General features: G+C 41.3%; 1 protein-coding gene across 1 annotated transcript in view; it reads right to left on the reverse strand.

Moving 5' to 3' along the window:
* The window catches only part of LOC126530530 (sialin-like), a 69,656-nt gene that overhangs the window by 44,497 nt on the left and 12,007 nt on the right, over positions 1–13,152 (reverse strand). Inside the window, exon 2 of the mRNA XM_050177799.3 lies at positions 7,152–7,354. Within this exon, the coding sequence (XP_050033756.1) occupies positions 7,152–7,354 (203 nt within the window). The remainder of the gene's footprint in view (positions 1–7,151; positions 7,355–13,152) is intronic.

The raw sequence follows: 13,152 nt of genomic DNA on the forward strand, positions 1-13,152 counted from the left end.
TGGCCAGCTTATCCCGTTGATAATGAGTGCAGCATGTTGCTCTGACCCTTGACAGAGTGCGAAAAGCGTGAAAAGGAATAGCACAAAAGGCATTGCTAGAAAATCACAGCCACGGAATGTCTAGGCCAAGGGCAAGCGTATGTGTGCGCAGCAACGTGCATCGACAAACTGTATTTATGAACGATCAATTTTTAAAGATACTTTCTTTTTCTTGTGCATATGACTCACAGCGATGCACTCACGGGCGGCAGCGTTTCTGCACAGTGATAAGACAGCATGCCTGACACTGTGCCAAAAATGCCATCGCTCCTAGATGCCGATGCATCTAGCGCTATGTCATGTGACATTGAAGGTATCTTCGAAAGTACAGCACACCTTATTTGGCCAACTGCGGAGTAAAGTTATTTATTTCTGGACGAATCCAGTATTTCGGACTCCTGGTTATTCTGTCTTTTGGCGGTCCTCACCGAGTCTGAATTATCTGTTGGCAACTGCAGTAGAAATTGGTTTAGACCATAAACAACAACAACAACAACAACAACAAAAAAAATAGAAAAGTTAATCACAATTAAAAAAGAGCTATAGAATCAAATTACCAACTGCAACTTGAAAATAAATAATATCACATTTCTGTACACTGCACTTATTAAGACATCTCGAGCAGACAAAACTGATGTATTATACACCGCTCTCAAATATATCACTAATTTGTAAGACGTTGCAAAAGTTTCGTAAACAACGTAACAATTAGAGTTGGGTGAACATCAAATTTTTTTAAACACAAATTAGTACATATCCAATATAGAATTGAATGATGAAAAGTTAACTGCAGTGCATGAATACTTGTTAACTACAGCAGGAATATTTATTTCAGTTTAATTAGGTGCCACACTTGTACTGAATAGTGAAAGAAGACAGTTAATTATCACAGACAATTAGGATCAATTTGAAACACAATATTGCTTATTGTCATTAACAGATCTGCATGAACAGCCTCTCAAAGTTTACAAGGCTCGTTACAATGGCTCATATCTGAAAAAAATGATGTCTAGTCCAGTGATGCAAAAAATATCATCATCAGGAATGGCCGAATGGCAAAAATGCAATGGCTCAATATGAATGACGAGACGAAAGAACCTTTAGGTAGTGCATTAGGTGTGCTCGCTTGTATCGTTGAGGAGGTCGACCTACTGCGCCATACATTTACTTCACACTGCGGCCCGCTGAGTCTTGCAAGAAGCCTGACCCCTCTAAATGTATAACTTAATGCATTACCACGTGTGCAGCAGCCTTTCGCCTTCACATCTTACAGGAGTGCAACATGCTGCCAAACTTCTTTTGTAAGCTGATCGCAAACAAGCTTTCCAAGAATAAATGTCCTAGCTTTCCAAAATGATAAATAAATGGGCGTTGAAAAATGATCAGAAGTTGTGGAAAAAAAAGAAAAGAAGAAGCTGCTAAAGGGACACATGTAAAAAGGCCCGTTGAAAAAACATCAGTGGTAAAACTGCTATACGCATAGACAGCAAAAAACGTTAAATGACTGACAACAAGAAAAAGTCAGATTGTCATGTAGGATTCCACCACGAAGGCAAACGAAAAGCTTTTATTGCTCATTTTCTTTCTGCATTTTCTCAAAAAATTTTGTTGTGGTTTCACTTTGGTTTATTACAGTGATGCTGCTCAGCTCTAGCCCCCGTATGCATCCCCTGCATGCATTTCCAGGGAGGGGGAGGTGGGGGGGGCGCGTACCCTGGGTGGCTTACGTCTATTTTGGAGACACGGTGCGTGGACAAGAATGGAGACAGGTAGGGGAGAGGGGGAAAGAGTGTGGCGATGGCGCCTGTGCACGCGGCCTGCGCTTCTGTGGTTATAACATCACGCGAGTCGGAGGTGCCAGCGCGGATACAGCAGCAGTTGCGGCAGATGCATGGGAGGTGCAGTGATCGCAGCGGCGCTTGTGTCGGTGTAGTGTGTTGCCGTACGGAAAAAAAATGTATGATTTCATAATGTATGCAGCTCACGTATGCAGCCTAAACAGCTTCGCTGGTAACCCGTCTCCATATGAACGTTGCAGCTCCACAAATTTTTTTGTTACACTTTGTTTAGCAGGCCAAGCACAGTAAGCCGACTTGAACAGTCGGCTGTGTTGAAATATTTCATTAGTTTAGATATTCGAAAATGCCGAATAGTTCTTTTTCAAATACGGATAGTCAGCGTGTAATATTCTATTCATGTTTGCAACTTCAAATATTTGCACACCCCTAGTAACAATTTCATGTAAGCTCTAAACTTATCTATAGCATTGTTGCCTGCTTCAGATGGTCTAACAGGTGCAGCTTACAGAACTGCAGTATCTGTTTCTTGCGTGTAAATTTTTCTTATAGACCTACCAGCCTTCAACAATTTTTATTAAAAATTTTCTTTCCTATAGTCGACAAAATTAAGGTCTCTCTCTTAAATGCAACAAATTTCCTTCGAAGTGGTTCAACAATTGTCTAATGAGACCACTTCTACACCTTGCATACATGAACAGTGAAATTGGAGTTGGCCTTATGTGTGAGCATGAAACTTGTGTTTGAGACAACCATGATGAAAACTACATGGCACTGAGAATGCTATGACACACTGTAACACGACTAGAATAGAGCTGCACCAAGCAGTAAAAAAAACAGCCTTCAGCCTCCTGTAATATCCCTTTCCATGGTCAGAAATTTTGTCACCAATATTCTAGACAAAGAGCGCAGTCAATGGTGCGAACATATTGCCACTGTCCCCTATTGTGAGTCCTAGATTACACAAGACATTGTTTTAGTAACATAGGCAGAGGCAAAAGCACAGCAAGGTAACCAAGTGCGAAGTAAAGATCAAAATCGTTAATATTAACTTGTCACTGGGTAAGTATGCCCTGCCCTACCCCACACTAATGAGAAAAATGATTTCATCTCTATTAGAAAATGGCCCTTCGTGCCACCCTTACCCCAACAAGAGGCTTGAAACCAGAGAAAGCACAAAAAGGAAAAACCGGTGCCAATGCTGCCTTGAAGTTCCTGCACCCACTTGTCATGATGTCATGGATTTTGACGGTGTCCGCTAGTTAATTATTTATCAATAAAAGTGACACTGTGTTCTAAAGGAGCCAAGCACAGAATATTGCAAATTTTGGGGACTCTTACTGAGACAATGCAACAAAAATCCAACCAAATACTATGAAATCCATGACGTCACATATAATATGTGGTACATATAATGTACCAGCACTGGGGTTCTGGCAAAAAAAAAAATGGAACTTTGACGTTTGCTTTTTCTTCTAATAATCAACCTCTCATCATGAAATTAAGGAAAACAGAGTTTTCAAGGACTACTCTATCAGTCTAAACTGATTCAGTGTTTCTCTTTAGTGTTCCTTTAAGTGGCAAGAGACACCAAGTTTCACTGCTCTCAGCACTGCAAAATCTATTTATATGACTCACTGCTTTACCCTTTTGGGTGTCAAACTGCCTTAATATCTTTAGGGGGCAATCTTAGTTCTTGTGCAGTCTGCTCTAACAAAGCATTCTTAAGCACTCGGGCATAAGAATGCCTCCTTATGGTGGCTCAAATATGGTGCCTCAATTTAGGCAAAGCTACCTATATATATGCCTCGCCAGTTACTGAACTATGAGGTTTTACATGCCAAAACCCCAATATGATTATGAGGCACACTGTAGTGGGGGACTCCAGAAATTCTGACCACCAGGGGTACTTTGACGTGCACCTGAATCTAAGTACATGGGTGTTTTCGCATTTCGCCCCTATCGAAATGCGGCCGCCGTTGCTGGGATTCAATCCAGCGACCTTGTGCTTAGCAGCACAACACCACAGCCACTAAGCAACCATACCGGGTTCGCCAGTTATGCTTCCCATTAAAACAATGTGCCGCCCTGTATAACACACTGACCTCGTTTAATGAACAGAGCACTCCACACACATTTCGTGATGTACTGTTCCACTGTTTCAACATTGTCACTGTGAGAGAGCACCAGACAAGTGACAGCAGCTGTCATCCTCCTCTTCCTCCTATTTTATGTCCACTGCAGGACAAAGGCCTCTCCCTGCGATCTCCAATTACCCCTGTCCTGCACCGACCAATTCCGACTAGCGCCCATGAATTTCCCACTTTTGCCACCACACCTAATCTTCTGCCATCCTCGACTGCGCTTCCCTTCTCTTGGCACTTATTCTGTAACCTTAATGATCCACTGGTTATCCTACCCACACATTACATGACCTGCCCAGCTCCATTTCTTTCTCTTAACCCTTTAAGGGTCAATGACGTAAATATATGACGCCACGAACAAGTCCAAAAATGGTCGATGCCGTATATTTACGGCGCCATCTGTACGTTTAAAAAGCACACCAATTTCCTAACTTTTTATTTTCTGTTATGTTCTGCCACTATGTGGGAATACAGGGAATTTTTTTTGCATGCCTCCCTCTCTCGGTTTTCGTTGCATGGTTTGTTTTAGAGCTAGTTTGCTCCCGCACGTCTATATACTACCGCTCGCGGACTGGCGGGCGGTGGTTTAGGTTTTGTTCCGCGGGCGTATTTCGGCTTCTTTCGCTTGCAAAACTGATGGTTATCTTGTTACTAATCACTCAAAGGGTGACCGCTTATTTCTCGCTCGTTTAGTGCTCACGGGGGTGCGGATAGAAACGATGCTGCCGTGCATGCGTTTCCGGTGCATTTTTTTTTTTACCCTCGCAAGAACTAATTGCCTCTGGTTGGTGACAAGATGAAGATTAGCAGAAGTTCGTCACATATCTTGCTTTTTTGACGGGCACACAACCACACAGTTTTCTTGAGTGCGTGCACCTACGCAGTTCTATTACGCTATGGATGTACATATTAGTGTAAGAGCACGAACATTTGAGTCTTGCGAAATATTCTCGTGTGCGCATTTTCAAATCCTTGAACTATGCATCAAATATTTAATTCTTATAAGTTTATCTCCCTTTTTATTGTTGTTATTCCTGAATGAAGAGCACATATATATACCAACTCAAAACATTTTTTTCTCACTTTATGGTCACCCTAGAAAAATTACGGCAAATTTTTTTTGTAACAAGTCCCCAAGAAGAATTGGAATCTGCAATAAAAAAAAAAAAAATCGACCCTGGGCGGTCACATGGCAAGAAAGATCGACCCTCAAAGGGTTAATGTGAATATCGTCTATACCCGTTTGCTCTCTTTCTGTCTCTTAACGTTATGCCTAGCAATCTTTGTTCCATCGCTCTTTGCACGGTCCTTAACTTGTCCTCAAGCTTCTTTGTCAGTCTCCAAGTCTCTGCGCCATATGTCAGCACTGGTAAAATGCACTGATTGTACACCTTCCTTTTCAATGATATTGGTAAGCTTCCAGTCAGGAGGTGACAATGTCTGCCTCATGTGCTCCAACCCATTTTTATTCTATAAATTTCCTTCTCATGATCAAGTTTCCCAGCGAGTAATTTACCAATGTAAATGTACTCCTTCACAGACTCTAGAGCCTGACTGACGATCCTGAACTCTAGTTACCTTGCCCGGCTATTCATCATTCTCTTATTAGTCTTCTGCATATTAATCTTCAACCCCCACTCTTACACTCTCTCTGTTAAGGTTCTCAATTATGGTAACTTGTCTGCAGTGTTGCTGAATAGAACAACGTCATCAGCAAACCGAAGGTTGCCGAGATGTTTGCCACTTGATCCTCACTCCTAAGTCTTCCCAGTCTAATAGCTTGAATACTTCTAAGCATGCAGTAAATGGCATTAGAAAGATTGTCTCCTTGTCTCAACCCTTTCTTTGTAGTTATCTTCCTACTTTTCTTGTGTTTACCATCTACTAAATCTACTAAATGCTCCTTAGTTGAGCAGATATTTAGTTGTGAAGGACATTACATGCATGCGTGAAATATAATGTAAATGAGCCTTTGTTGTCAAGTAGGCTCCACACAAACTTCATGTATTTCACTTTGCTATAAATAAGAAAATATCGGGTATTGAATTTGTTCCCTGAAGGTCATTTTAATATTCATATTCAGTTTGATTAAATTTTCCTGTTCGCATACCCCTAGGGAAAACCAAAAGTAGGATGTTCTTGAGGGCTAGTTGGTTCATACTTGAAGAGAGCTTAAAACTGTGTGGAAAAACGAGGACACGCGAAAGGAACGCACACCACGAGCTTGTGGTGCGTTGTGCGTCCCTTTTTTTTTGTGTCTTCGTTTTGTCACGCAGTTTTAACCTCCCATCAAGAAAACAAAAAGGCAAGCATCAAGTTAAAAAAGTAAGAAGGAGGCAGGCATGCCATTTCATTCTTGAGGGATAGACAGCTCTTGTGCCTATCCCTCAGTTACAGATTTGAACGATTTCACTTTCCCACGAGATTACTGTGCAATGACGCAGAAAGTGGTCACGTGAGACCAGGACATCGCGATGTGCTGACACTCGCTCCGGCTTGCTCGTTGCCTGCTACGCTGCCACTCATTGCGTGGGCCGCTGTAGCTGCACAAAAGGCAACTGAGCAAGCTGGGACGAGAGAGAAGATGTTGTACATGACCGCCTTCTGCACTGTGTCACAGTAATCTCCTGGGAAATGACATTAAAACTGGTTTGTGGAAAAGCAATTATAGTAGTAAATTATTTAGGCTGCTCTGACCCTTGTCGTATATAGATTTTAGGGTTTTGAGGTCCCCGACCTTCATTTAGTGCAAGAAATGAAATGTTCAAAATGCCAGTAATCTTAAGAAGAGACGTAACACTTTCCAGCAGGTGCCGAGTCTGTCCAACCACCTCTCGCCAGTAAAAATAAATGCAAATTAGGTCATCTGCACATGCAGGATACAGTAGCGTTCCATACAATCTGCAACACGGTGCCCACGGTTGAAAAAGCAGGGCAGTGCCGACACATGAACAGTTGGTTTAATAAATACCAGACGTTTTGGAGCTCCTTCCAACCACGGGCACCGTGTTACAGCTCGTACTGGACACGACTGTAGTCTGCATGCTAAGAGCTACCTACTATTAAATTTCATTCATCACCATGTGCTAAAAAGTTACGGCGTTCTATCACCGAAACAAATGACACGGTGAGAAGAACGACACAGGGAGGAACAGCGGCTGGGATCTCGTACCGTTTCTGGGTCGGCAGTGGCATTGTACAGGGAGCCATCGGGTGCGGGACAGTCAGCACCGCGGGCCGTGGTTCCCGCAGCGAGCACGGCTGTGCCATTGACCATGGCCACGATGGCCACGCTTAGGTTGACACGCAGGGCATAGAGAAGGAAGAAGCCCCAGAACAGCAGCAGGCTGAGCACATACCGAGATGGGAATCGGCCTGCACAGAAGATACAACGTGTCTGCACAGGAAGAATGAGAAGGCAGAGGATGTCGCCATTTGGTTCTGTGCTGCCTATACCAACAATATGTACGATATAGCCATGCCAACAAGTCCGATCACAGTGTTTGTACACTTAAAGTGTGTTTATATATGTCACTATGACAAAACTCGAATTTTTGTATGCGAGTTGAAGCTTCGGTAACAAAGGAAAGCAGCTGTTATTGATGAGAAATAGAACAGACAACACACAGAAGTACTGACTAGCAACTGTAATATTCTCTCTTTTGTGTGTGTTGGTGCGTGTGTGTGATAAATTAAGGCAAACATCCGTGTACGTGGATTTCCAGCACAACAAGAAAAATATATAAATCACTCTGAAGATGGCTAACTTTTTTCACCAATGAAATAAAATGATCACTAACACGGTAATCATAATTTTTTGTCGCAATGGCTTCGAAAATATTTCAAGTTCACTCGCCTCTGTTGTCTAGCTTATTAGTAAGATATTTCGTTAACTAAGCACCAAATGGTCAAAACTTGCAGCTGTTGTACAAGACTCCAGTTCAAATTTGCTGCAAGAGCAGACACAACACGAGTGCACTCAGCTCAAACTGAGCTTGAACTAACAGCCACAACCAGTTGGTCTCAATCTGTGCTATACTTGAACTTCATGGAACAGTTGCAAGTTAAGAACGGAATGTGCATTATGTAGCTATCACAGCGGCAGACTTTGCTGAGGCTTCTCTTGCTAGGTTTTAAAACCTCTGGAATCCTGCTTATGTCATATTTCTGGCATATTTAGTTAACCCTCTAAGCATAGAACACAGACTGTGCTGCACTGCAAGAAGCCCAAGCGGAAAATGCCAGAAGGAAGTGCTACGCTTATAGCTTTTCTAGGCTGCTGCAAGGACCAGTGTCGGGCTACATTTGAGGCTGAAGGTGAGCTTGCAGTGCGCCTTCTTCACTGTTTCTCAGAAAGGAGTTCATGCACCTTTGGATTGATCTTCAAATTTCCAGAAGAACAAAAAACTAAGAAAAATAACTTTGTACCCCGACCTAATAAACATTTTTATAAGCCCAAAACAATTCAACATCAAGAAAAGTTAGAAAAAACTTTATCACCTTCGTTTCTGGCCATGAAGAGTATGTCCGAAAAAAAAAGAAAAAGAAAAAAAAGTTAGTACAGCTAAAAAATTAATTAGTGAAGCTATCCACAACTAATGCTTCGCTCCATCATGTGAAAAATTCTACTATAGATTTTGTGTTAAGTTTATTGTACTTGAATAAGCATTTTGAACTATAAACTCAGCAAATAAAAAATTATGTGTTAGGCTTTCTGAGGTTAAACCAATACCAAAGCAAATATTACATCAAGCTAAAGTGATAGGTTAAAGTTCCAAGGTACCCAAAATGTCACTTTTCTGCAAACTGACACGTTGCAAAAGACAAAGTGATGTAAAAGTAGGACAGCTCACATCACTTTATAAGCTTACACGAACATGACTAGTTCATGACTGGTAAATTGTAGTCAACCACACATTATAATTAAGGCACAAAAAAGAAAATAAAGACAGCTATTTGCATTTAAAAATGCTAAAAATAGATGTAGTCTAGCCACCCAGCCTTACTCGTTTCTCGTAATGAACAACTGTTAGAAGCTAACTATTGGCATTGTTTGGTTGGTGCTTTATGCCGCAGCATGACGCCCATTCTGAGTGAATCTGACACAAACATGCAGTGGTACCAGCCAAACCATGGCCTCATAGAATGCAGGTATACCTACTTAAGATATCTGGTTTTGTGCAAATTATTTAAATGGTGAAAGAATTGTGCAGACCCTTTAAACAGTTTTCTCTGCAATTAGTTCATCCCCTTCTGGCATAAAAAAAATAAATCATTATGGGTATTCCAGAAGGGCAAACTAACAACCTAGACTAAGTCAATGTTTGGCTCTGGGGTCCCTTAAAGTTAAAGCTCTTTACGTCATGAAATAACCATTTGGTGGTGCCGTTGTTAGTGGTCTTCTGCACTATTTTCAGTGATAAGTGTGGTGTCGCGGATCTCCGAGCAAAATCCCCGATCTCTCATTCAATGTTTTGGGTTTTTGGAGGGATGGTGCAGTGTGCCTCTACCGGTCATCCAACCATGTAGCGTGAAGTTTTCTTGTAACAATACAATAATAAGCACACTATTGCTAAGCATTGGTCAACCTTCGGCAGACAGTGTAAAATGTGCCATGTCACAGGGAGCAACACCTATGTGCATATTGACACGTGTACATGTTTATCTTTATCGGGTGACCCCGTTCACTGCTTAACAAATGTTATCACGCAGTGCAGAACGCGCCTGCATGTATAGGAAGTTTCTGGAATGTTATCGATGGTTCCATCCGCTGTCTGTCACCGAACCTTGCGTAATCTGATTACATGTATGCGCGACGCGAATAGTGTAGAACTTTGTGGAAGACACGCGGGTCCCAGCGATTAGCCTGGAACATTAGACAACTGATGTATAAAAGCCGACGCGCTTGACCCGTTGACCAGATTTTCGCCGATCACCGACTGTATTCACCGCTATCGTTGCGCTACAAGTCTCTTTTTGTGGGCACAGGTTCGCCCAATAAAAGTTAGTTTTGTCTTTCACAGTATTGCTACTGTGTTCTTCAACGTCACCACCACATGACAATATTTAAATGTGATTAGCATTCTTTGGGAACTTCACCAGGTTTGTGGTATGTTTCTATCTAACCTATCTCATGCCAGCTTAGGTCATTGGGTATGTGCTGTTCTGAAATGAAAAAAAAAAAAAAAACTTTAAACCATCTCCAGTGCTAGGCAGAATTGAGCCTGTGTCATACATATGCAGAATGCCTGGGCTGGATGTGTATTCACACATGTGCCACACGCACACTTTGTGGTGCCACTGCCAGACGTAAGTGCGAGAGAGGAGCCCGGCCGCAGTTCGTGCCTCATGCACGAGGCGTTTTGGCGGTGGCAATACAGTGTGTTGCTATATTGCGTCAATGCTGATTGCATTCACATTGACAATGATCCTGAGGCAGTTCCTGCTGGAATTTTATTACGAGTTTTTTATCCATAGATATAGCAGTGCACTGTGCAATGTGTCCGAACAAAAAGAAAAGGGAATCCACATAAGATGGCAACAATTATGACTGGCTGATGTGAAGAGATGCAGAGAAATGTGACATAAACAAGTAATAGTGTGGTATGCAAGGACCAGCAGCATCCCTCTGGTTTTTTTTCATTGGCTAGTCATGACCAATTAGACATGTACTAAGTGGCCCAGCCTTGAGTCAACCGGTCAATAAACCCACACACGCTATCTGAAGGCATCAATGTTGCTAGATTCAATCCCACAACCTTCGCAATATGCGAAGGCTGTGGGATCGTTCCCCACCTGCGGCAAGTTGTTTTTTCATCCACTTTCATTTCCATTAATTTATCGTTTCTTTATTTCATTTATTAAGCACAAGTAATTGATTCTATGTTGTCCTTGGTGTCAGTGTTTGTCGGCTTCTTATGATATGACTAATAAATATCAGGCCCCTCGATTAACTCCCTTTCTTTTCGTTCAGTGCACAAAGTGACTTACAAAAAAAAAATGCTAAAGACCTTTCACTTTTTGCAAGTGGATGAGACACAGTGGTAATAGTTGAAATGTGTCAGCAGTAGTTCAGAGGAACACACATTTGTGCAAACATTTCACAATGCATACATCATTTACACTGTACTGAAGCCATGTCACGTGAAGACTACTTATTCTGACATTCCATTCAGGGTTCCTTTTTATTATTCATCACATGAGGTGATGAATAACAAACAAAGAAAACTTTTCTTTTTCACTGTAGCAGACAGTGTTCTAACGCCTGCAAAACTAGGCTCTAGCCCTCCGTGAAGCAGGTGCGAAGTGTCGTATCCAATTGTATCACTGCACGTGCGTCAACAAGCTGTACATAACGCGCTCCTACTGTACTGTCACTTCAACGGAACAGCTGCCGCACAGTTGTTAGAACGCTTAACTCGCAACCGAAAAATAGTGAGCTTGTACCTTTACCAAGAGACTTTCCTTAAAAGAGAAGAATAACACTTTTGTTTTTAATCATTTCATCAAGAGCAAGGGTCACAAAAAAATGCAAGTAGCTCTACAAAGGACATGGCCTACTTGACTACAAGTTTAACAGCAGTTATGCAGTGTTTGAAAAAGTACACTCAAATGAAAACGTAGGTATAAACACCGCGCATGAGTTAGGTAGAAAGCAGGGTTTCGGTTTAACCCTATAATGCCCAAACACAGTTCCATGTCGATGAAAATTGGAACAAGTTGCCAGGAACAAATTGGCCATGAAAAGTACATTTGTGAAAAAGAAAGAACATGCTTTTTCAGTTATAACTCAACTACTGTATTTATTAATTAATAATTGGTTTGCTAAACTATCCAGCACTGAAACTTTACTCTAGCAAATCAATAGCACAACTATGGGTTTTGCATTAAATTTAGCACACTTAAATCAGCATTTGGAGGCATCAAACTCAGTGTAGCATATATGAAAAGTAAGGCATTTCAATGTTAACCATACAAAGGAATTTTCATATGCAACATTTTGCAAGATTTCCAAAATGAAAAAAAAAAAAAAATCCTAATGTTTAAAAGAAACTGTTCCATACAGGTGTTAATATAAACTACAGAAAGTATCAACCAATACCTCAAAAACAAAGGCATTCACAAGATTAATAGCAAGGTGGGTATCACTATACACTGAAACTAAGAACACACCCCATGTAACATTTCTTTAATTTGTTCATGGATGTACTAGGTCTACAAGTTAATTGCACTTAAGTATCTTTGTAGACTAGTATTCAAATTTATTCTTTCTGTAGCTGGTCCTTGTTTTAGATGTTACAAGGCTAAAAACACACTTCAGTGCAACCAAACGTAACAGACAAGAAGAAAGGGAACAGAGCACTAACATCACCTTGAAGTTGTAACTATGAAGTTCATTGAACTTCATGCTCTGTCCTGCCTGTTTCTTTTAGTCCGTTGTCCTTTATTGTGCTTAGGTTCGTCTTATACTTTGAAAAATGCAACAACCAGCCCAGCTGTCCATATTAACTAAATGTATGTTGCTACGCTAACTGCTAACTGGAAGTTTGTGATGACAGGCTGACTGAGAGCAGAATGCGAGGACCCACTGGCATTAAAAGTAAATGCTATGAAAGAAATGGTAAAGAAAAGGCAGGTCATTATTGTCAAGGAGGCATTTTGATGCAAGAGCACCTAGGCCAAGATAACATAATGATTCTGCTCCAACTCATGTGTTTCGTGCTTCGTTGGTGGTTTGAATGGCACTCCATTTATGCTATCACCAGGATCAGCTGGTCGTCAGTGGTAGATGATAAAAAGCAATAGAATACAGCTATCGGCTAGATTACAGTGGCCCTGTATTCAAACATGAGTGCTCTGCAAGGAAGGGGAAAAAGAAGAGTTTGGAACAATTAAGCGACAGCTGGCAAAATGTTGCCACCTGCAGCAATACATTGCATCTCGTAGTGTACCAAGAAAAACAAAAGGGGAAAGATGGCTTTACGGGGACTTTTTTATCTTAACTTAAAAAAAAAAATCACTAATAAATTGGGGGAAAATTACTGAAGCAGTGGCCCTTTGTGTGCAAGCCTTGAAGTATGGAGGGCCCTTTTTATGTACAATGAAGTGCCAGCATAGAGCCTATATTTATATGTGGCTGTGAATTAGACCCCTAATCTGTTGATCAGTAATAC

This window comes from Dermacentor andersoni, chromosome 4, assembly GCF_023375885.2.
Source record: "Dermacentor andersoni chromosome 4, qqDerAnde1_hic_scaffold, whole genome shotgun sequence".
In the NCBI taxonomy this organism is placed as follows: domain Eukaryota; kingdom Metazoa; phylum Arthropoda; class Arachnida; order Ixodida; family Ixodidae; genus Dermacentor; species Dermacentor andersoni.